General features: G+C 31.2%; 1 protein-coding gene across 2 annotated transcripts; it reads right to left on the bottom strand.

Moving 5' to 3' along the window:
- Nucleotides 1-690: 690 nt before the first annotated feature.
- LOC108805839 (potassium channel GORK) lies at nucleotides 691-12322 on the bottom strand. Of its 2 annotated transcripts, XM_018577799.2 has the most exons (12): nucleotides 11785-12322; nucleotides 5135-5359; nucleotides 4988-5051; nucleotides 3185-3524; nucleotides 2800-3095; nucleotides 2527-2706; nucleotides 2232-2453; nucleotides 1970-2158; nucleotides 1815-1890; nucleotides 1455-1749; nucleotides 1259-1380; nucleotides 691-1172 (listed from the first exon to the last, which is right to left on the bottom strand). In XM_018577799.2, the coding sequence occupies exons 1-12, from the start codon at nucleotides 11967-11969 to the stop codon at nucleotides 913-915; spliced, it is 2454 nt and encodes an 817-aa protein (XP_018433301.1). In that variant the 5' UTR covers nucleotides 11970-12322; the 3' UTR covers nucleotides 691-912. The 2 variants fall into 2 exon arrangements, with proteins under 2 accessions (XP_018433301.1, XP_018433302.1); XM_018577800.2 differs by lacking the exon at nucleotides 11785-12322 and having other exon boundaries at nucleotides 5122-5256.
- Nucleotides 12323-25801: the final 13479 nt, after the last annotated feature.

Here is a 25801-nt window from a genome sequence, read left to right as displayed (position 1 = left end):
ATTATTATTGATTGTTAATCGGATATAGGATAATAGAGGATTCAAGTGATGATTGAAATGATATATATATATATGTCTCCTTGTATATATTGCGAGTGCACAAAGACGTTTGTGTAAGTCGCCGACGCGCAGATTGTGAAAGTGAAGAGATGGAATATTGTATGCCTGGAAATATGCATATATCCTTATGATGAAATGCGGGATGCATAGAGTAGCATGTACTATCAGCGTATTGGATATTTTATGTGGTGTATTAGACGCTGTGTTTGTTTCATGCTAGAGTTAGCCTACATGGTTATAGTGCTATGTACTGAGTCTGTGGTTTGTGATTTAGCATTTCATACCTCAATGACTGACTCTCATGTTGCTCATCCATCTTTCTTCCCCTTGCAGATGAGCATGACTATTAGTCGGATATCAGGACGGTCTGGTATTTTTGGGATGATCGTGATTTTGTTTTGGTTTCATGACTTATTTTCTTAAATGTGTTCGATAATTTATTCGGTTTTAAATAATTCGGTTTAATTTGATATTTCTCGGTAAGTAGCACGCCGGTATTAAGAGAGGAAGAGACGGGTGTTACCGAAGAAGTGTATTCAGGAGCGTTTCAGAAGGTGCCGTTGGTATTACAATTTGAGTATGAATGGAGAAGAAACGAATGAGAAAGTGACGACGGATGAAACTGATAACAGTTAAAAGTTCATCCTCTAATAATGGGCATTATCTCAAGAAGCCATTTTGATGTTTTAGGATACATAGGAAATGAAGATGACCAATTATGTGTTATGAACAGCGGAAAAAGTGCTCTATAAAATGCAATATACATCCTCAAATGCTCTATAAGAACAATATAACCTCAAATGGAATTGTATGGGAATGATCGAAAAAATCAATGATAATGAGTCGGTTCGATCACGCTGATTGATCAGTACTATCACTGATCAAATACAGTTTCTGTCCATCACTGATCATATCAACGTCTGTGATTCGACCTCCTTCCTCTGACAATATTACAAAGGAGGCTTCATTAGATAGCCTGAGCTCTTGCGCAGCTGTTTCCACAAGTTTCTGTAGATCACGCGGAAGCCACACCATGACTCCATGCTTTCTATTAGGCTCCTCGTGTGGGTGGAATGGAAACACTGTGCATTTCCGTCTCTTAAATTTCTCATCTATTTTAAACACAAATCAAATTCAGTTATTACAAGATCCGTTTTGTTTAATTAGTTGTAATGTCTGAAGGAAAGTGCTACACTACCTTGTAGTTCATGAGAGCTTGACGGGCATATAGAAGGCTGAGCTGTTCTCGCGTTTTCAAGTAACTTAATCAATTTCTTGTTTCCACATATTCGAGCTTCATCAAGAGGAGAGTTTCCCCACCTTGGATGATAAAGATTTGTGACAAGTTATTGAGAGTTTAGTTATACAATATTCATATGTGTTTGATCTTTTACCTGTCTTTAGCGACAACTCTAGCTCCAGCTTCAACAAGCATCTTAGCCATCAAGAATAATCCTTCAGAAGCAGCGACATGAAGTGGTGTTCTATGATCATAATCTTCGGTGTTTGGGTCCATACCGCTTGAGAGCAATCTCCTAAGAAAATCAGAGTCGCCTTTCAGAACGACCGTGCAAAGAAAGTTTCCAGCATCTTCTAAATCAAAGGAAGCTCCTTCTTTGACAAGCACATGGATCACTCTGTCTTGCCCTGCTTTTACAGCCTCTAACAATGGTGTATTCCCAAATTTATCTGCGCAAGTATATGACCGAAGCATAAAGATTTAGCTTTGTAGTATTTTCTGGTTTCAGAATTACCTTTTTGATTTATATCGACGCCTTCTTGAATAAGAAACAATGTAATGTCTTCGTATCCCCTAGACGCTGCAAGATGCTGCATTTCAAGAAGACATTTTTACTGGTTTAAAGAAATAATCTTTCATCCGTAGAAAAAAAAAGAGATTGAAACATACAAGCGGTGCTCTTCCATCGTAATCTGTTTTGTTAGGATCGGCTCCAGAGCGGACTAATCTTTTAAGCTGGTAGATATCTCCTTGGAAAGCTGCACTGTTTACCTTCAGTGCAAGTTCTGCTTCTTGTTTCCCAATGTGAATCATAACATCAGGTTCTAGCTCCTTTATCCTCTCATTTGATTCCTTACCCTGCCAAAACCCTCGTCTTGGTTGCGTGATTTTAAACCTTAACAGAGAAACAAAAAAAATAAAAAGAGTGTACCTCCATAAGATTGTTTAGAATTTTGCGTCCATCATGAAAATAAATCTCGAGGATGTTGGAGAAAGACTGTTTATCCAGGCGTAAAAGATGGCATAATGAACGAACTCTAACAGTGAAAGGTTGAGAGATGTTGCAAATGATGGAGATATCACCAAAAGAAGTGTGAGGCTCAAGCAACGCCACAAGCTCTTCTGTTCCATCTGTTTTTGTAGCAAGAGCCTCCTACAAAAAATGTACGTACACATATGAGAAGAGAGGCAAAGAAGACACAACACACAGTGATAATGTTACGTACCAGTGAGCCTTCACAGACGAAATACAAATGATCAACAACGTTTCCTTGCTCTGTGATTACTTCTCCCGGAAAAAAATACTCTTCGTGGAGCCTTATAACTATCTGGTTAATAAACTCTGATGAACAGCCCTTGAACAGAGGGATTTTCTCAATGTAAGGCGTGTATAATAATTGGGCAATCTGCAAAGACATAGAAAATATCATCATTGTAACTAATAAAACATTAGATATCCAACTTTTTGCTGATAAGAAAATAATCAGTTATTAGGGTACCTTGGCGCGGATAGAGGCTGGGATGTCTTGAAGCATGACAGTGTTGGTGAATTTACTGTCGTATTGCAATCTAACGTGATGAGTTATCTGGCTTCGAATGTCTCCCCGTAGTTTTTTTCGGTTCATGAAACTTGCCAGATCATTCATTTTATCTCTAAATCTCTCTGTGTTTGATCCTTTCACTATCAAGGCAGTGATGTTACCAATAAGGTACGCACCCAGAACCATATCGAGTGAAACATATATCATTACGAATATCATTTCCCTTAAATTTACCGCGTGTATGTCTCCATAACCTGGCGTAGAATCATAGTAAAACCATAAATGTCTTTGACTCTTTGTCATAGCTTATCAAATAATGATCATATATCAACTTTTGATTTACCGACAGTAGCCATAGTGACAATGGCGAAGTAGAGAGATGTGGTATAACGTTTCCAAATGTCGATCTTTCGGAAATTCTCGTAGCTATAGTCTCCTAACTTCAGGCTACCGATCCAAGTGTAACCTTCGTTCTCGGCAGGAAGAGTGGTGGCCAAGTAATAGAAGATGCATGCAGCAGTGTGAGTACAATAAACCTCAACAAAAATGAGCTTCAAGATTCTGGTGAACAGATAGTTGATTCTCGTGTCTTTCTCAAGCCTTTGGAAGAACTCTATCACTTTGCGCACACGAAACAGCCTTATCCACAATATGTACCTCACCACCTCGTTTTTCCCTGACGCCTGCAATAAAAAACACCTCAAACTTAACAGAACTTAAACCAATATTTGGCTATGGTTTTAAAACAAAAATCAAACTGATGAAAGTGATTTTTGTGTAACCTAACCGAATAAACCGTAATTTATATGAATTCCTATAATCTTAAACTAGATTTTGACATGCCGGATAACTTTTCATTTTATAAATATAAAATGTTTATACTATATTTTATATATAACCATTTTAGATAATATATTACTGTCATTTTTAAAAAAAATAAAGAAATAATATGTAGTTCTAAAACTTTAACATATGTTAACAAATTTAATTTTTGTAAAAATTGTTACATAATTTACGAATTTTAATCCTTTTAAGAGGTGAATGATATTTTTAGTCACTTTAAACTGTGTATAGTATTTTATTTATTTATTCAAATGAAGTATCTTTTCAAATTATATTAGTTTACCAATTTAATATAGTTTTTTATGGATTTCATTTATTACTTCTATTTTAGTAAAATATAGACTATACTTATAAAATTTATAAAATTAGCATATAATTTTATTATATTTTTATCATAAAATTTTAATTAAAATTAATTTATAATATATTATACTACTTATTAGGAAATTATTCAGTGCATTAACTAAACCATTTATTTTTTTAAAGACATAGTTGGATTTTTTTCTCAAAACTTTTGTTATTACTAAAATTAAAATCTAAATTTACAGTTAAAATATATTTTTAATTAATATCCTTATTTAGAAATGTTATACACTAAATAAACTAATATAAATAATCAAAAAAAATGTAACTGAGTATATGGACCTAATATGACTATTTTATAGTAGATAAAATGGTACTTCTCTTTTAATAGAGAAGATAAAATTTTAATTAAAATTAATTTATAATAATATTATACTACTAGTTAAGAAATTAATCAGTGCATTAATTAAAATATTCAGTTTTTAAATGATTTTTTTAGATTTTTTCTCGACAAATTTTGTTATTACTAAAGCTAAAATTTAAATTTACAGTTAAAAAATATTTGTTATTAATATCCTTATTTAGAAATGTTGTACAATAAATAAACTAATGCAAATAATAAAAAAATGTAACTGAGTATATGGACATAGTATGAATAAATTATATTAGATAGAAATGATACTTTTCTTTTAACAGAGAAAATATATCTAGTTTTAATAAGTATTTCGTTTATACTTTTAAATAATTAATTTACCTAAAATTCAAACCAAACCAAGTCCAACCCAAACAAAGTACAATACTGTAGTTTCTATTTGCTTTTAGTTTTTATAAATCTGATATCCAGGAATCTGGTAACCAAAAAATGTATAAAAACGTACCAAACCAGAATCATTTTCACGGTAATGTCAATATCAACACTGAGCCGGAACCGAACCAAACCAATAGGTACTTTTATTGTAGATTTTTGTTAGGCTAAGCTAGAAAACAAAAGCTAGTATACCTTATAGATGAGATCCCATGGGAAGCAACTGACCAAATCCAAGAAAAAATGCGATTTCATGTACCTAATAAAACAGTTTGCGAAATAACTCATTATATAAAGCATAAAAGGAGAAATGTTCATAAGGTCTGTACATGTATAGCTAACCGGAGAGCAATATGTGTTGGTTTGTCGTCAGTCCGGTAGGTATGTTTATCTTGGAAGGCAACGAAAAACTGTATAACAATATCGACCAAAAATGCAATCTGACCAATAATGTCGAGTACGAAGAGGTTTTCGGGTAAACCGCGGAAGAAACCAAACTCCATGGGAGTGAACAAAGACGAATATATTGCCCATAACAATATGAATAACTCCCATGCCTTGTACCACCTGCACAATTTTACCACATTTATTGATTTCATGTTGCTGGACTACAAGTTGAATATAGTAACATTATGTAACCTTGGGAAGGAGGGAGGGAGATGAAAGTAATAGTTATATGCAACAATGTTTAAAGATTTAATTTGTTAAGGTCGATGTAGTGCAACAATGTTTAAAGATTTAATTTGTTAAGATCGATGCAGCTGGAGCCTGGAGTGCAAGTTAAATAGTATAAATTTTTATTAGTAGTTTGGCATTTTTCATAACTTTTGTGATTTTACTAAAGTTTTATTGTGTGACAAAAAAACAGAATATTTTATAAAGTTTTAATTTAATTTGTTAAGATCAAGTTAAATAGTATACATTTTTATTAGTAGTTTGCATTTTTCATAACTTTTGTGATTTTATTAAATTTTTATTGTGTGACAAAAAAACAGAATATTTTATAAAGTTTTAATTTAATTGGTTAAGATCAATGCAGCGTGGAGTTCAAGTTAAATAATACTCTTTCTAATTCAAATGAGTTGTCGTTATAGAGTGAAATTTTTGTTTTAAAATAAATATTGGTTTACGATTTCATTGCAAAATTTATTAATTTTATATATTATTTTTATTTTTTTGTTGGTTGAAATGTGGTTAGATGTATAAGTTATGATGTTTTTATATGGAAAATATGCAAAATTAAATACATTTTTAATCTGTGTGTACAGATATAAAATGAAATGGAGGAAATATAGTAGTAGTTTAACATTTTCTTATGCAATTATATAATTTTTGTTATTTTATTAAAGTTTGATTGTGTGACAAAAAACAGAATATTTTATAGTTTTAAAAAGAAAAGAACAGGTGGATGAAGGGACATCCACGTGTTGCCTCTGTTACGGCATCTTTGGCGGAACTAATTAATAATCCAATATCCGGTAATTTCTTATACAGCCCATATAATTAGTACCAACATTATTACTTTTTGATACTACCGATTGAAATTCTCTAATACTCCTAGCTGATTTAATATAGGGAAAATTGTCAAAAGAGAACAAAAACTAGGTTGTCTTGTCCCTTTGGTATAAAATTATTTTTTTCCATTTTTTCTCCTTTTTATCTTTTGTATTTCCAAAATTAATGAAATAAATAATTTGTGAATCAAATAACTATTAAAAATATAAAAATTAATAAAACACTTATATACACAAGCTGATAATTTTTTTTTCCAAAAACTTGATAAATAAAATTTTTAAAATATGTTATACTAAAAGTAAAATGCATCTTTTATGAAAAATGATATAGTAGAAAAAGATTTCTAAAATAAACATGTCATTTACTTCTTTTAGAACGTCCATTCTACTATGATATCCCAGTAGTTTGTGTTATGGTTGATTTTACTTGTGAAAAAATGATTATGCATTTTTTTCTTCATCAATCTATGATATCTCCATAGTTTGTCTTATGATTTTAACAAATTCTTGTTCTATTTTTTTTAAGTTTAATAAAAAGCAAATCTCTAAAATAGCACTTTTTAAGTTTTTGTCACAAAAATAGCACTCAAAAATAAAATGACCAAAATAGCACCTTTTTGTTTTGAAAATTTTAATTTTATTTTTTTTTATTTTTAAATATTTGAACACTTTGCTAAAACCCCACCCCTTAACTCTAAACCCTAAGGCGTAAATTAGTTAACCCAAGGGTTATAAATACATATTTACCCTTAAATAAAACTTATTTTAGTCATTTTTCTTTTTTGTGATGCTATTTTTGTAATAAAAACTTGGTTTGGTGCTATTTTTGTCTTTTTCTCTTTAATAAAACTAAAATAATTATAAACGTTTTAAGCTTTTTATAAAAAAAGACTTTGTAAACATTTTTTGTAAAGTTTTATTTTTACTTTTATAAAGTTTACAAATTTATTTTATTAAAGTTTTAACAAAAACGTTTTAAACTTTTTATAAAAATGAAATTTGTAAAACGTTTTTATAAATTTTATTTAATGTTTTTATTAATACAATTTTGTAAATTATTTTTATTTTATAAAGTTTACGAATTTTATTTTTATTAAAAACTTTTTCAAAAGTTTTATTTTTATTTTCCCTTTTTAAAACGTTTTTAGTTAATTAAAAAAAAAATTCTATTAGTTTAATGTGTAAAAAAATTCTATTAGTTTAATGTGTTTAATTAGATTAATCAACGGTTATTGATTATGAAATAATTATACTAAAGGGACAACTAAATGATGATTTTATACTATGGGAACAATCATGCTGAATTTTTTTTTTTTTGGCAAATTTCTCTTTAATATATATACATTTTCAAAAAAATTACAGATGTTTATTTAGGCCAGAGACGGTAACCGGGATATTTGGAGTATCCGGATCCGGACCGTATCCGTCGGATCCGTGGCTTTGATATCCGGATTCGGATTCGTGCTTTCCGGATATCGGATATCCGTTAAAAAATATGATATCCGCCGAGTATCCGGATTCGATCCAGATCTGCAAAAATAATTTTAAAAATAAAAATATTTTTTAAATACAAAAAACTAAAAATATCAAATAAATTATTTTTTACAAATTTATGAATATATTATACATATATTATTATTAAAATTTAAATTTAAAAATATATGACTACTTTTATTTATAAATATTAATATATCAAATATAATTATTAATAAATTTAAAAATTTAGTACATTTTATAAACACAAATCTAAATCTGGATATTCGGATCCAAAAATTAAGATATCCGGATTCGGTTTGACGGATCCCAGATTTCACTATCTGGATTTGGATCCGGACATCACGAATATCCTATTTTCGGAGCGGATCTCAGATCAGATCCGAATCCTGGATAATAAGTCTTGTGCCTAGTTTTATTTAGACCAATTTGGCTGAAAAACCATAAAAAAAAAGTTAATTAGGAAACGAGGAAAAAATTAAGTTAGGGTCCAACTGGTGACCAAGGAATGAAGAGGAATAATGCATTCCTTAATGTTCCTAACAAATTTTACCATTTATTAGGAATAGTCATTCCTTTTCATTCCTTTTCATTCCTTTTATTGTAGAGAATTAAAGAACAAATTTATTCCTCACTAAATTTGATATGGAATAACCGTTCCTCATCATTCCCATAATTTTATTCCCATCAATTCTTTTCTTTTTTGTTCATACTATTCCCGAGATGGTCACCAGTTAGACCCTTAATTAGCTAGTCGGAGAGAGGACAATGAGGGAAATTATGCACTTGGCCTGTTGCCATATCTGAATAGTGTAGAGACAGGCTGCAGTGCTATGGTAGGGAGATCACATGAAGGTACACATGTCAGGTGTTTGTCTGATGAAGCAACATTTTGTCTTATTTACATTCCCTAAGCGAGTGATTAAAATACAGATTAAAAATATTTACATTTTATATAACTTTTAAATTATTAAAATTCATATTATTACTTTTAAAAAGTTATTTTATTATAACAATATAAAATTTATAACTATACAATCTACTATTAATTTAAAACAAATCATATAAAATATTTTTGTTTTAAAATTTTGTAATATATATAAAAATATAATAAATATATTTTAGTATTTCTGTAATTTCAATTGAATATTTTTTATTTTTTATATTTATATAGTTTCCTAAAACTATATATTTTATCCTTCAACAACCGTCCGCAACCGTAAACGCTAATTACAATTAATTTTTGAATTTTAGAGGTTTACAGCGGTTTTGGAACTATTTACACTGTTTTCTATGATTATTGAAAAACCCAACAATCGCTACCAACCACAAAAGCTTCATTCGTGGGTGTTAGCGAGAAAACTAATCATGCCTTAATACTATGTTTTTTTTGGGTTCACTGTTAAAATGTTAAAATGACTGTTAATAAAAATTTGTTAAGTTATATTATATTTATGTAAAAATTAATAAATAATCAAAAATAATATTAATTGCCAGAAAAAGATTTTTTGACGTTGTTAACATCGGTAACAAATCCCTAAACCTCATTAGAAAAACTCTAAACCCTAAAACTTTAACCACTATCTTCCAAAACCCTAAACCAATACTAAACCCTAAATTTTTCGGTAAAACCTAAACCCTTAGATAAACCTTAAAATTTTTGGTAAATCCTAAACTCTAAAGTTTAAAATTTAGAATTTTGCTGACGGCTTTTAGAATTTATTGTTAGGATTTTACTGCCGGTATATTAACAACGCAAATTTTTTTTATAACTATTACTATTTTTATCTTTTTAAATTTCTAAAACATAATACTACTTGGTAATCTTTTAAGCTTTGCTTTTTCTAAACAAACATAATGAAACAAACTGATCATAGTACTATATAAATCATTTCTGTTACTATGTAAATGTCAGTCTTTTATAGATATCAAAACTAGTTAAGCATGTACATGAAAATTGAATATCTGATATTCTGATTCAATCTTTTTTTTAATTAATATGAAATAATGCACCAGAATTCAATTTAAATAACATAGGAAATAAGTTTTTATTTAAAGGAGAGAGAGAGAGAAGATGCAGGAAAAATAAATAATTTAAAAAGGTTCTGCAAATGTCTCAGTTATAGCAGCAATAGGGGTAAGATGGGGGTATGATTTTGTCAACAATGCACTTACCAATCAACTAAATAATGTTTCAAAACGTAGATATGTAGTGTAATTGCCCTTTTATTTATTTGTCAATAAATTGTAACACTAATATCTATAGTTTACTTTATGTTTAATTTTAAATAAAATAAATACATTTATGAGGGTGCAACAAGATTTTCATTTCTAAAATATAAATTTCTATTAGAGAAAATCAGTATTATCTAGAATTTATATTTGCATAAAGGGTTGTATAAAATTTTATCTAACTAAAAGTTAATACTCATTTGGATTTTTAATATATATTTTAAAAAAATGTTTCAAATTAGATGACATTTTAATTATTAATATGAAACTTTTTAGTTTTTAGTTTTTATGGTTTATGGTTTCTGGTTATTTGTATTTTTATTTTATTTTTCTATCACCTGGGTTATGTTTAGATAGATAATCAATGATGATTACGTCTTTTTAGAAAAAGTGAATATATATTGTCTTAATCTGTGTATAGGAATCTGAAACGCAAAAAAAAAAAAGTCAATTGGCCGACCGAAGATAAAGGAAACTTGAAAACAGTTTAGTTTTAACCCCAAAAAAGAAACGCTTGACAAATACATGAATGAGGTGAAAAACAAAAGATAGGAATATGAAGTGTCCTACCATCAAAAAAAAAAAAAGTGTCCTACCATCAAGTAAAATAAGAAGTTCCTTTACAACAAATCAAATAATTTTGCATCTAAATTTGACTTTCGAATTATGTAGTAAAAATTATTCATCTAAATCCTAATTCTTTTTATTTTTATTTTTTAAACTTAATCTTCTAAAAATTAATTTCATGTTTACTAAGTATCAGTAGAAAATTAATATTAAGCACACAGAGAGACAAATATTATGAAATGGCATGGTGAAGAAAATAATGAAATTTTTTCTTAAATAGCCATTTTTAGTTTATCTTCACAAAAATAGTATTCAAAGAAAAAAAATGACAAAAAGTTTTATTAAAGCGTAAAATATGCATTTATACTATCTGAGTTAACTAATATAAACTTAGTGTTTAGAGTTAAGAAGTGGGTTTTAGGTATGAGTTTCAAATTTCAAAAAAATAAAGAAAAATATTAAAATTATTAAAACAAAAAGAAGCTATTTTGATCAATTTATTTTTAAGTCATATTTTGTGACAAAAACTTAAAAATTGTTATTTGAAAGAATTGTCCGAAAATATATAGACGTTTTTTATTTTTTTAAGAGACTATATTTTTTAAGAAAGTTTCGAATTATGAAGTAAAAATTATTCATCTAAATCCTACTTCTGTTTATTTATTTTTTTTCAAAAAAATTAATCTTCCAAAAATCAAATTCATGCTTATTAAGTATCAGTAGAAAATTAATATTAAAAAGACAGAGAAACAAATATTATGAAATGGCATGGTGAAGAAAATATAGAGAAATTTCCTTACATGGCGGTTTTTAGTTTATCTTCACAATAATAGCAGTCAAAGAAGAAAAGCGACCAAAAGAAGTTTGGGTAAAATATACATTTACAGTGTTTAGGTTTAGAGTTAAAAGGGGGATTTTGAGTATGAGTTTCAAATTCAAAAAATAAAAAAATATTAAAATTTAAAACAAAAAATGTTATTTTGATCAGTTTATTTTCTGAATATTATTTTTATGACAAAAATTTAAAAATGATTATTTGAGAAAATTGCCTGAAAATAAATAGAAGTTTTTTTAATTTTTTAAGAGAATATATTTTTAAGAAATTTTTTTTCTCATATAGGTAACTTTATCAGCCAATAAAAACTTGTAAGTGCTAAAATGAGATTGAGTGAGAGAGAGAAGAACCTGTTTGAGGGATTAATGATCCAAGGGTGTTCGTTAGGGCAATCGGAATCATTTTTCAGATGCTCGGGGGAATCAAGCCACCGGAACGACTCGGCCAAGCTGAATCTACCTCTTCTCATTGAAACGTCGTCGTTTGTATCGTCTTCCTCGGCTATACTCTCTTGCGGTCGCCGGAGACACCCCATCTATTTTGCAAATCTTTCTTATTTCTCAATAAATCCAAATCTAACACGTGGCAGTCAGGAACACGGTGTTGACCACACCACACGAATCAGGAATCCAGAAGCGGAAACTACGATCCGATCTCTTTACTGTAATGTGTTCGAGAGAAAAGTAGTCGAGGAGGGAAGTTCACGAGAGCTTCTTCGTTCTTTTCTTCCCTCTTAATGTGTTTCGCTTTCTTTAGATTTTCTATCTCGTCACGTTAAAGATATGATTAATTTTGTCGGGAAGAGCGTTAAGAGAAACTGCGGTTTGGCCTCTGTAGAATATTGTGTTGATTTAGGTTCAACCTTACATCATATATATATACACACATCATCGATGGGCTTACAAGCAGTCAAGCATAACAAGAATAGGAAATATCCTAAGCATAATGGTAATTATACTAAAGGAATAATGGAAATCGTATATTGTGTCTACCGTCTATTAATTTTAAGTATAACCTCAAAGAATCTAATTTATTTATAGGAACATCAGAAACTCACATACCATGTTTTAAAAAAAAAAAAAAACTCACATGCCATGTCGATGCATTCATCCCTTATACAACATTACAACATTTTTTATAGTCACGTATTATCACTACAAACATTTTTTTTTTAACACTGTTTGGTTTCAAACCTAAAAAAGCAAAGTTCAAACAACTAGTAAAAACATAAATAAATTTTAAAAAATCACCAGTATATGACATAGAGAGATCAGTAGAGCATATAGAACGAATCCGTCAAGGATTGAGATAGTAACAACCAACAGACTGGTTTTCATACTAATTCTCAATGCATAAGACCAGCCTCTTCCTTGAGTAGTTGATACAACCAAAGGGAAGAACATGACAAGCTGGGGAGGACAAAGATCTCTTGTCTCTAGTGACAGGCGTTGCTATTTTCATGGTTACTTGAGTTCTCCAGCAACATATGCTCCACTAACTAATAATGAATTTGATGGAGAGAATACCTTATCGCTTCCACTTTATTTTGTAACGGAAGGTAATGCGCAGGTACATGATATCAACTTGAGCATGAATAAAGGAGGTCACCACAATGACACAGTTATGTGCCGTTTGACCTCAATATCGAAGATCCAAAATTAGAGGCCAAATTGTTAAAACACAAGCTCGGATCCTTGAATCGCTCTTCTTTATCCACAATAGCGGCTTGGAAGAACACAAATTTTTGAGATCCATCTCTAAAAGACCAATTTCCACTAATTCTGACCTATGATAACTTGATACTTGATAGTGCTTTAAACGGAGAGTCAACAAACACAAAAGGACCATCGCTCCACAAAGAACCGGAATGAAAGACAAAACCAACGCTCCACTAGGAGCCAGCAACTCTCAAAGCGGATTAGAATCCACAAGAAACCAACGCACAGTACCACACACATGACAAGACCAAGCCACAGAAGATCTAAGGCACACATCAGCAAATGAACACCCGTCTCCATCAGATGTGCTTCCCCTGAAAAGATGAAGGTCGAACCAGCAGCCCACCTCCTCCAACCTCCGCACACGCCACTCCTAAAAGAGAGAGCTAACTGCACACACAACCTACTCACGCGTCCCCACCAGAGAACAATAGAGGAACCTCAATCAAGCATAGAGCACGGATCTCAGGCGAATAGTGAAACCCAGAGCTCCAATGCCATCCGTGAAGCCCAGTGAACCACCATCTGTTACACCGAAATAGTAACTAGGCCCGAGAATGGGATAACAGTGTCTCTCGCACCACCACACTTAGATAAAACTTGCTTGGAACAGAGAAAACGAATAGATGAGACTGCAACAAGAACATAGGACGAACACGGCAGAAAGAGAGGCCGTCCTCAAGCAACTCCAAACGTAGGAAACCTTCAGATATGAAAAGAACAACACTGGATCTGAACTTCAAACAAAAACTCCTTTACTGCTGCAGAAAAACGAAGAGGACATAGAAGATATCAAGAGAAACACAGAGACACAAAGGAAGATGAAAGGCGGATCCGGCGACCGCGTGAGGGAGGAGGCGGCCGCCGGAAAAGAGAAAGAGATTTACTACAAACATTCTTAAAATCCCTAGAAAATATGTTCGTACATCTAAATATATAATAAGCTTTCTATTAGATTAAAAATAAATAAATTATTAATATTTTTCATTGTTTCTTTATATAAAAATCACTTAATTGCCTGTGGTTTATATATATATATATATATATATATCTTTGTTAAAAACCTTGACTTAGACTTGCTTATAGTTCCATCAGCATTACATTTAATTATAAAAATCCATTTTAATCCTATAGTTTTTACCCCTTCGGAAAGATCCACCAGAATCCAAGTATTATTTTTAACGATAGACTCTATTTAATTTTCATAAGCATCTCTCCATCTCTTATCTTTCATAGCTTCTTTAAAATCCCATGGATCCTCATTTATCAACAGCAACAAATACACGCATTTTTCTTCAGCCAATTGCACATAGTCATCTAAATCGCTCGGTTTTTTGACAATTCTCGTTGATCTTCTCGGAGTTTGCTGGTTTTCATTAGTAACAGGTGCATCAATTTATATCGTCTTCTTCGATCAGATTTTAATCATCTTCTTCCTCTGTCTCTGTAACAATTTCATTTATTCATTGATTTCCATGGTCTCCCAACGTGAGCTGAAACATACCTGGCTGTTCTTCACTCGTTTTTTCTGCAGTTCACGCCCATTCCCACCTTTTCTTTTCATCAAGCTTCACATCTCCGCTTACCACAATTTTTAGAACCATTGGGTCAAACAGTCAGTATGCTTTCGAGCTTAGTTTGGTACCGAGATGCACTAGGGTTCTAGAACAATCATCGAGTTTCTTGGTGTGTGGTGTATCAACTCTGGCGTAACCAATTCACCCGAACACACGTAGGTGTGCAACATTGGGCTTTCGCGATTTGAACACTTTGTATGGAGTCTGATCAAGTAGTAATCATGTTGCAACTCTGTTGATCAAATATGTAGCATGCCTTACCGCCTCTCCCCAGATATAATTTGGTATGCACATATGTTTCATCAAACTCCTGGTCATCTCCACATGTGTTCTATTATGTCTCTCTACAACACCATTTTGTTGTGGAGAGTATGGAGCTGTTAGATGTCTTGTTATGCTGGATTCTTCGTAAAATAGGTTAAACTCTGATGATGTGAATTCTCCCCATATGTCGTTCTGGAAGTTTTGATTGATGCCTTCGTCTCGCTTTCTACAATTTTTTTGAACCTTTTGAATTTCTCGAATGCTTATCCCTTCTCTTTTAAGAGAATATACCACATATATCGTGAATGATCATCAATAATCACGAATATATATCTATTCTTTGCTGCGGTTGGGGGTGTGATTAGGCCGCAGAGATCATCATGAACTAGCTCCAGCATGTGTGCAGCTCGAAATTGAGTTGCTTGTGGAAAGGGTCGTCTTGCGTGTTTACCAAGTAGACAGGAAGAACATGTTTCTTTATCAACAACGAGATTTGGTAACCTGAGAACAAGTTCCTCTCATACCATTGTCTTCAGTGATTCAGCCCCGATATGCCCAAGATGTGCATGCCAATTTCTCCATTACGAAATATTTTAAAAACTCTTTATTTTGCATATTTTCTAGGAAGAACCATATTTTCTTCTTGGAACGGCCAACATGCTACAAGTCTTCTAGATCCAAATTGTTTATTTCTCTGACACTTTCAGTTTCTTTTTAGAACACCCTTGCAACCTATCACTTTTTTCCTTTGGTAAATTAACAAAATCCCAAATCCGGTTTTATCTAGATTTACTATCTCTTCTCTAGTATCACCTATATGTTCCTCCTTCTCATTATATTTATAGTTTTTTCCTCACTATTATTTATAGATTTTTTTCCGAAAACTAGAGGAATCATATGTGTGAACAGTAAGAGAATAATTGAACATGTATTCAAACATGAATTTAGCAGGAGGCTTAGTAACAAATCAGGTCTCCTATCAGCCATTCTCTCCTCTTCCATGTTGATATTTTTTCCCTCTCTATGTACACTTGTTATTACTAACTGCTATGGTTTATATCTATGATACTCTTCGTGATTTGCTTAAGAATCTATGCCAGTCTGAAGTCAAATGCACTCGGTTTTAATTTTGCATGTTGTACCAACTATTGCTCATCAAAGACCAAATCTCGACTAAATAACCTCTTCTTAGCCACGTGATCACCAAATGTGAAAAATTTCACACCTTTCACAAAGCCTAGAAAGATGCACTTCTTGGATTTAAAATCCAAGTTTGACATTTCCTCACATGATATAGCATATATGTTGGACATCCAAACATCATCAAATTTGATAGATCAATATTTATCCGAGTCCATAGTCTGCAGCCAATTTACCCTCTAAGAAATTCCTAAATGACCTACTGATGAGATAGACCACCATATTTACTACCTCTATCTATAAGTGCTTTTAAATCTCTACATTCAAACTCAATACCTTGTTTTCTTAGGAATCTTACAATTCATCCTTTCACTACACCATTTTGCTATGGTGTTTTCTGCTTTGTGAAGTGCCTCTGATTACCATGGTCCTCACAAGACTTGTGGAACTTTCCATATCTATAATATGTGCCATTATCTAATTTGAGTACTTTACCTTTCTCTCTGTTTGGTTATCACTTCAGCCTTCTAAATCTTGAACGTCACAAATAACTCATATTCCTTAAGAAGTAACTCAAAGTTTCATGAAGAAGTCTATGAATAGAATGAAGTACCTTGATCCTCCCAGTATTTGGTCTCTAGTTGGTCCTCATACATCCGAATGAACAAAGTTTAATAGACCATTTCTCGTGTGTAGATTTTTTTTATAAGGTACATTGGGTTGCTTCTCCATTACACGTAATTTTTGAAATTCCATTTTGGAACTTTTAATCTGTCTAGAAGACCCTTTTCATGGATTTAATACATTCCACTCTCACCAAATGACACATACACATATGCCATAAAATGGTGTTTTCATATTCAAAAACTGCAATTGTGGCTCCATCTACAACCATATTTGCTATCAACTAATACATGCTTTAATATATCCTATATTCCCTCATCACCATGATAGATATATCAAATACCTTCAATACATCTTCCTCATCCGGTTTGAACTCGAATATGCATGACATCACAGTGTCCTGACTGTGGCATCCCACATTTAAAACTTGATATGTCATACACCTTGTCATCTGCTAACCAAACATAAACCATATTTGTACCCTTATACATCTCAAGCCAATCCTTTTTAGAAGTATTATCTCACTCAAATTACCCTAAGGAGTAAATTACTTTCTCAAATAAGAGGATCAGTTGTAATACTTAGGGATCAAATCCACAGAGAGCTTGGGCAGACAATAAGTCCTAAAAGCAGTGATTAAGCTAGGTCGAATATTATAAATCAAAACAAGTAGTGGTGAACAAGTAATTGTTCAGATGAGTTGATTGGGGTTTTAGACAATAATGATAAAGGAGTTAAGCTTAGGGTTTCTATTCAGGATTTCAAGATTATTGAGGTATGGATACTAAGATGCATGCAGGATATATAAGAACTCAACAAAAGAAATAGCCGAGAAACTTCCGTATTTTTAGACTATCTATTGTCTAGATCTTCAACCTCAGCTATCGCTTGTTGGTATGAAGAAAGTGTCGATCGATTACTCTATATGATATTGACAGTTTCAACGTCAAAATTGTATTTTTTTCATATTTTTGAACATTATTCTTTTAAGATGTCTGTTTGCCCTCTCACCATATTTTGACCTTAAGTGGTCACCATCTATGTATTTCATTTATATTTTTGGTGTGTGGTGCATCTCATACCATCACGAGAAAAATACTGACCTCCTGATTTTATTCTTCCTCGTCTTCCTCTCCTATGAGATTATATGGTATTTTGTTGTAGACCGGGTTTATGAAACCCAATTGTGAGATTATTTCTCACGGCGTTGTAGGCTGTTCTGGTCAATATTGGGTTCCTCTTCTTTCTTAGATTTTATCTGAAGTTTTGAACTGTATCTCCTTGGGTTAAGTCAGAGTTTTGTCGTCTTTTATGTTGTCTTCCCGTTGTTAGCTTATCTTCAATAGTCCCTACTTGTCTTGGTTTTCATGATCTGATTTTGGTGATTTGACTTATATCCTCTCTTTCATAGCTCGAGGACGGCTCCACGGTTTTCTGAATTCGTTCTGTCTCATTTCCCCTGTTTGTTCTCGTTGCATCTTTTATCCTGCTTGTGTCTCTGGTTGCTCTCATTTTTGTCATGTTTGCCACTCCAGGTTTGAATAGTGTTTTCCTCAGTATGCTTTATGGTTTGGAAAGTTGTTTCTGTTCTCAAGCTTGGGCTCTAGTTTCTCAGTGGTTGGCCTCTGTTCTCCCTCTCTGAGGTTGTTTCAATTCTTCCCTTGCTTAGCTTGGTATAGGTGTACGAAGATAGTCTTTTAGAGCTTTGCTCCCTTCTGTCCAGAGCTTTGTGGTTCTTCGCTGGCATGGGCACCTTGTCTGTACTTGTTTAATTTGTGAGGTGCTTCTTACCTCTTAGCTAGTGATTGGGCTTCCAGTGCTTTAGGCATGTATCTTATGCTTCGTGGTGACTGTGGCCTTCTGGTGATTATTCTTCCCATGACTGTCTTTCTTGGTTCTTTGCATAGGTGCTTGATCACGCTCCATTGTGTTCATGAGATTTCTTTGTTTCAGATTTTATCTTTCTACTCTTTTTTGATATCTGCAAGTTGAGGTAAGTTAGTCTTCTGTTTTAATATCGTTTCAGCTCTTGACGTTTTTTTTAGCTAGTGTACTAGTTATGAGATTTTGTTTATCTCTATGATTGTCGAGATTTTAGGTTTAGATTCTCTGTTGTGCTCTAGTTTCTTCTTAGTTTGGAAATTTAATAATTTTTAATAATAAAATAAATATATGATTTGTAAATGAAAGAATAGAAATAGTAAGAAAATAATAAAATAGTGAAAGTTTATGTTACTTATAAATTAAAAATTTATAATATATTTGAATTATTTAATTTATTTATTTATCTTGAATTTTAGTGACCAATAAAATATATGATCAAATTTCATATGATGATGGTTAGAAGGATTAGATAGTGTGAATATTTAGAAAGTCATTGGTCAAATTACAGTAATCTAAAAAAGATTTAAAATGCAAAAAGATAAAACATGAGGACATATGTTAGCAAATTTTTCTTTCACATGTCATAAGTAGATAAAAAGTCGGGTCATTTGTTGATATGCCCTATTTTTAAAAGATAAAGTCAGAATGGTACCCTTTCAAAGCAAAATTGTTAAAAGGGTCTATCATTTTTGGCAAATTACCATTTAATCTTTTCTTAACAATAAAGTCATTATTGATTAAAAAATTTATTAAAAAAAATAAAATACAACATTTTACCATCAACGGCTTTCTTAAGTATCAGATCTAATAAGTTGATGTTCATATTGTTAATGGCTCTCTCACTTTGCGATATACATTATTTCTTTGCTGAAATGTCACATATGATTGCTATTGCCTTGCCGTTGTTTGCTTTTGCCTTGCCATTATATTGTTTTTGCCTTACCATTATATTGCTTTTGCCTTGCCATTTTGGCCAACATTTTATTTTGCCTTGCCATTATATTGCTTTTGCCTTGCATGAACCTTACAGCCCGTTTGCGATGCATCGGCCTTGCCATTATATTGCTTTTGCCTTGCCATTATATTGTTATTGCCTTACCGCAAACCTGCTGTTTGCTTTTATTAACGATTTTCATCTTTGAAGTTTCATAAAGTTTGTAGTTTTACAAAAACCTTCAAAGTTATACTTTTGTATTTTTTTTGCTAATTTCTTAGGTTTACTGCACATAGATAAACAATTTTATGGTTATACCAACTATATAATGTTTATTATATGAATTTAATCTCATCCAGTGACACAATTAAACAGATTATTATTATTTTAATTATTTTCTTCTTGTTTCTTTCATCGTGTTCTTCTTCCCACAGATCTCTATCTTTTCCTTTCCTCACATATCTCTTTTTCTCTACTCACAGAAACACATCACCGCCTCTGCTCACATATCCATCGTTACTCTCTCCCGTCTCCGGAGACAAAACGTCGTCATCTGTCTCCATCTCCACCTTATTTCAGTTGGAATCTCGTCTCTCTCTCTCGTCTCTCTCTCTCTCTCTCTCTCTCTCTCTCTCTCTCTCTCTCTCTCTCTCTCTCTCTCTCTCTCTCTCTCTCTCTCTCTCTCTCTCTCTCTCTCTCTCTCTCTCTTTAATTCTGGTTTTGTCACTGATTTTGGTATAGAAAGTTTGAATCTTTTTGTGTCTGTGTTTTGAAATCTGGGTTTAAGGTATAAGCAGAAGATGAAGAACATCAGGAGACAGAGAGAAGATAGAAGAGGCGAAGTCGGAGCTCTGTAGTTATGGAGATGAGGCTATAACGACCATGAAAGGAGAAGAGAGCATAGGCTTAAAGTTAGGTTTTTGGAAACTAGGTTTCATAGATGGAGGTTGTACGGCGGAGGAGGCAGAGCGGGGGAGGCGGTGCGAAGGAGTTAGGGTTTTTTAGATTTTGTTTTAAAATCCGGTTTGTATGTAAACCGAAAATATTTGTAATCTGGTTCAGTTTATAAACCAAAATCAGTTGTAAACCGAATTTTTAATATAAACCAAAATCATTTATAAACCAGTTTAATTTATTTATTGAAATCAATTGTAAACCAATTTTTAATATTATACCAAATTAAATCTCAAAATTAATAATAATAACCAATTTTAAATTTTATTTTATTTATTTCAGTAATCAATATTAATATTAATTTTAATCTTCATAGCACTGTAATCTGGTTTAATTTATAAACCAAAAATATTTGTAATCTCGTTTAATTTTAATCTTATATTTGTTTCTTAGCTTGCCATTAACTTGCCAATTATGAAGGGTAGCGCTGGTATTTTGAGAAAATATGACTAGTTACAAAAATTTTCTTTTAGAGGGTACCAACTCCACAATGTATTTTATAAGTGTGGCATATTCATGCATTTTCTCAAAGACTTTTAAACCCTTACTTTCAAAAATAAATATTTAAATAAATAAAAAGATCAATTCTAAACCATAAACCCTAAAAGATCAACTCTAAACCATTGTACCCTAAACCCAAAAATATCAACTCTAAACCCTAAATCTAAACCCTAAACCTAATACCCTAAATCTTCAACTCTAAATCCTAAACCCTAAAATATCAACACTAAACCCTAAAATATCAACTCTAAACCCTAAACCTTCAAATCCAAACCATAAACCCTAAGCTATAAACCAAAAATCCTAAACTCTATTCTAACTCTCAACTCTAAACCCTAAAAACCTAGAGTTTAGGGCTTTAATTTCGAAAAATTACAGGGTTTATTGTTTTAGGGTTTAGAGTTGACGGTTTAGGATTTATGGTTTATAATTGAAGGTTTAGGGTTTAGAATTGATGTTTTAGGGTTTAGGTTTAGAATTGATGGTTTAGGGTTTATTGTTGAGGTTTTAAATTTACATGAGTTAATTTTAGAATTTTTTTGGTTAAAGTTAATCTTAGGGTTATAAATATATTTTATCTCTATTAAAAGTAAGAGTAAAAATGGTTAGTGTAAACATGAAAAATGGTACTTAAAATATAGTATTTTTGACAATTTTCCATAACTCTGTGTGTGGTAGATTTGTTTATTATGAACAACAATGTATGTTACGAAATTGTTGTTCCAAATTTTTTTCATCATAGGTAATTATGTAAATAGATAAATTTAACTATTTATAATAAATTTATTTCAAAAATAAGTTATACAAATCACAAGTTAGAGTTAGGAAAATTTCGGTAAATTTGATTTGATTAGTTAATTATTTTGATTTGAACAAAAAATATGGTTATTCGGCACTCTACCAAACAAAACAAAATACTTATATGAAATCTAAACTATTAAGGCTGAAGTACAAATAGTATTTATCCCTTAGAGTTGCACAAAAATTACATAATCATGCCACTACCATCGAAACGACGTAGTTTTACTTATTTCTTTTAAACTTTTGTTGCTCTAAATTGAGCTTTCGAATTGTTAATGGCCCAAATTATTAATGTTAAATTTTGAATTTTACCAAACCCAACACAGAAAATGAAAACGTGTTGTTTCAAAATCTACTGACCCATTTGCAAACCAATCCATTCAAATACAATTACAAAATATTCTTCGTATCAAAAAGTTTCTACACCATTATACATGTTTTCTATTACATATGCATGATATAAACAGAGTATAATATTCTTTATGACTATGTTGACCAACATTTTGTATAATAATTTTATAAATGTACAGTTTGATTTTTTTATGGTTTAGTTTTTGGTTCGCAATATCAAATATTTATTATTGTTTGTCAATTTGTTATATTTTTGTATGCGTATAATATGCTCTTTAAATATCGTATTAGTTTAGATTTTGCATATAAAATCGTACCTAATTAAACTTTTTTCCTTCAATATATTTGCATGATAACATTTTAATTTTGAAAAATAACATAAATTTTTTAAAATCATTAAATTGAAAACTACATAAAATTTTGAAACATTGTCGTATAACTAAAATTCTATAATTACAAATAAAATAAAATAATATTTTATAAAATTTAAAATATTATTATAGTTTTATTTCTACTGTTGTATTATTTATTGTTATAATGATGATTTACGAGTTAAACATATATATTCCAAAATAAAATTAAATAATACTTTAAAAATTGTAAAATATTATTATATTTCTATTTATATTGTTGTATTACTCATTTTTAAATTAACGATAATTCACCTTAATTTTATATATATATATATATATTATATCTGTGTGTATACACAAATGAACAACTAAAATAAATGAAAATTTAAAACAAATAATGCAGTTGATGCTTATAAACTATAAATTCATATTAAATACTGGTAAGTGGTAAAATATATACATTACGAAAATTTAGACAATTAACAAATTTTTTCTGTTTCTTTCGCGGACAAATTTTTTTTACTGGGCTTCGCATATACTTTTCCTTTCAAACCTTTAACAAATCGGGCCTATTTGTGTGAATGGGCTTTCATAAAACAATTTTCATAACAACTTTTTTTTTTTGTACATTTCCATTAGTTTTTAGTTTTTTAAAATCCTGTAATTAAAAATTTAAAATATTTAAACTTACATAACCAACTTATAATAAAATTGAGTTAAAAAACCCACAATAATATATTGATGCTAATAAAATGGATATTTATATATTTTATAATCAGATACTCAACCAACCGAACGAAATACACATATATCAAAAATCAACAAATATGTAAACCATCAAAATTATGTTTAACATTTAATCATTCCAAACATACAGCCGCGCGGGCGCGCGGATCCAAAATCTAGTATATATGAAAAACAAAGCAAATCAAAATACTAACATTTTTAAAAACAAATATCTGATCTGTTCTGTTATAAACTTGTACATATAGTTAAATTAATATATTTTGTTATTAGAGTTTGAAAAATTAAATAAATTCTTATTTTAGTAATAAAATATAATTGCCTTATATTAATATTCTACTTTTTAAGTTTTTAAAATTTCTGTTATAGAACCAATCAAATCGAGTAACTAACTATTTAGACAAAACAGATCAAATCGTTAATATCTCGAAAAATTCAGATATTCTGTTCATGTCTGCCCTATCATAAGTGACATCGATAAATGTTATTCCTTCTCGAGTATCAATTAAAACAATCAATTCGACGAATAAAACAAGAATATCATGTCTGCCAGTAATGTAAGAGATAATATATAAAAGCTAATGTAATTGTTTTGTTAATTCAAATCTTTGATTAATAACAAGTGACACTTACACGTACACGTAGACAAATTAATAGACGACTAATCCTTCCATGTGTTTTGAAACCAGTGCAGCTCACGTATTGATAAATCTTTTTTTCTTTTAAATATTAAAAATATAATGTTTTAAGAGTGATTTAGAAAAATGGACAACTCTAGACTATAACTGCAAGAATGGAGTACCTTAAGTTTAAATTGGCAAGATGGACAAATTGTTTAGGATGAGGGGAAAATTGCCAAATATGACTTACAACTTGATTTCAAATGCAAAAATACACCCAAACTTAAATCAAATACAGAAGTAATTTAAAAGACTATTGAAATTACAACCGGCCCCTTCTGACCAAACAAAAAAAAACAATTTTTTTTACGTTTTTAACCCCAGTAAGTCTTCTAGCCAGACGACTTTCAAATAAGTCGTCCAGACAAACTTACTTGAAAGTCGTCTGGTATAGTTAATCTTAAACTAAATTGACTAAACTATATTGTCAAGTAGTTAATCTTGAAAGTCGACTTCCAGGAGGTCCAGACGACTTCCAGGAGGTCCAGACGACTTCCAGGAGGTCCAGACGACTTCCAGGAGGTCCAGAAGACTTTCTGGAGGCCAGACGACTTCCAGGAGGTCCAGAAGACTTCCAGGAGGTCCAGACGACTTCCAGGAGGTCCATAAGACTTCCAGGAGGTCCATAAGACTTCCAGGAGATCCAGAAGACTTCCTGGAAGTCGTCTGGACTTCCTGTAAATCGGCTGGACTTCCTGGAAGTCGTCTGGACTTCCTGAAAGTCTTCTGGACCTTTTGGAAGTCGTCTGGACCTCCTGGAAGTCGTCTAGACCTCTTGTAAGTCGTCTGGACCTCTTGGAAGTCGTCTGAATCTCATGGAAGTCGTCTGGACCTCCTAGAAGTCTGGACCTCATGGAAGTCGTCTAGACGTCCTGGAAGTCGTCTGGACCTCCTGGAAGTCTTCTGAAGAAGTCTTCTTCCATATTAAGTAGAGTCTAAGCTTGTCTTTGTAGAGAAATGATATATAATAGTTTGTTTGTGGTATGTTTTGTGATTTGCATGTGTACTCCCTTAGTTGTGACTTTTTTGTAAAATCATTAATAATGTTTCCCAAGATGTAATATATGTAATAAATAAGAATGTTGGTAGCCTCATACTGATACAACATTTTAAGAAGCACTTTAACCATTGTTCCAACTCATAACAATAATCATCATTGGTTTCTATAACAAAAATACTTAAGAGATGGAAAAAAACAATAGTAACTAGTCAAAGCATATCACATTTTTTACAAGTTTGTGTTGAAAATGTTTTTTTTGTAGAAGACTTACCAATAAGTCGTCTGGTAAATCTTTTGTGTAGAAGATTTATCAGACGACTTACTGGTGAGTCTTCTGTAATTGTTAAATCTTCAGACTTGTATTGTTTTATACGCAACATATGGATGCTTTTATTCTCCATATAATGCATGTATCTAACGCGCCATCTGCAAAAATTCAAAATAAAACACGTTAACAAAGATCGAACATGTATGAGTTAAAAACATATTAGCTAGAAACTTTGAGTAACATGAATATTGGTAACCTCATAAATATCACCAATTATGTTATAAATTTCATTCAGTATCCCCAATATTGATTAATATACATGAATTAATAAAAAAATATTAAAAAGTCTTTATATTATTAGAGAAATTGAAAGTTTACTAGACATAAGTCTGGAAGACTTACTAGTAAGTCATCTAGACGACTTACTTACTTGTAAGTCGTCCAATTTTGTTTGTTAAAAAAAAACTCCAGACGACTTACCAGTAAGTCGTCAAGGATAAACATGTTATTTTTGCATTTGACCGAATTGTGTCAGATATTTGACTTTTCCTGGACGACTTACTTGTAAATCGTC

The sequence above is a fragment of the Raphanus sativus genome, chromosome 6, assembly GCF_000801105.2.
Source record: "Raphanus sativus cultivar WK10039 chromosome 6, ASM80110v3, whole genome shotgun sequence".
NCBI lineage: Eukaryota > Viridiplantae > Streptophyta > Magnoliopsida > Brassicales > Brassicaceae > Raphanus > Raphanus sativus.
This window is presented reverse-complemented; position numbering and strand designations above follow the sequence as displayed.

Coding starts and splice junctions, on each gene's coding strand:
- LOC108805839 (XM_018577799.2), bottom strand. CDS start 11,969: ATGGGGTGTCTCCGGCGACCGCAAGAGAGTATAGCCGAGGAAGACGAT. Junction 3,096..3,184: donor TGTCACTATGGCTACTGTCG/GTAAATCAAAAG, acceptor ATTCTACGCCAG/GTTATGGAGACATACACGCG. Junction 2,454..2,526: donor TCGTCTGTGAAGGCTCACTG/GTACGTAACATT, acceptor CATTTTTTGTAG/GAGGCTCTTGCTACAAAAAC.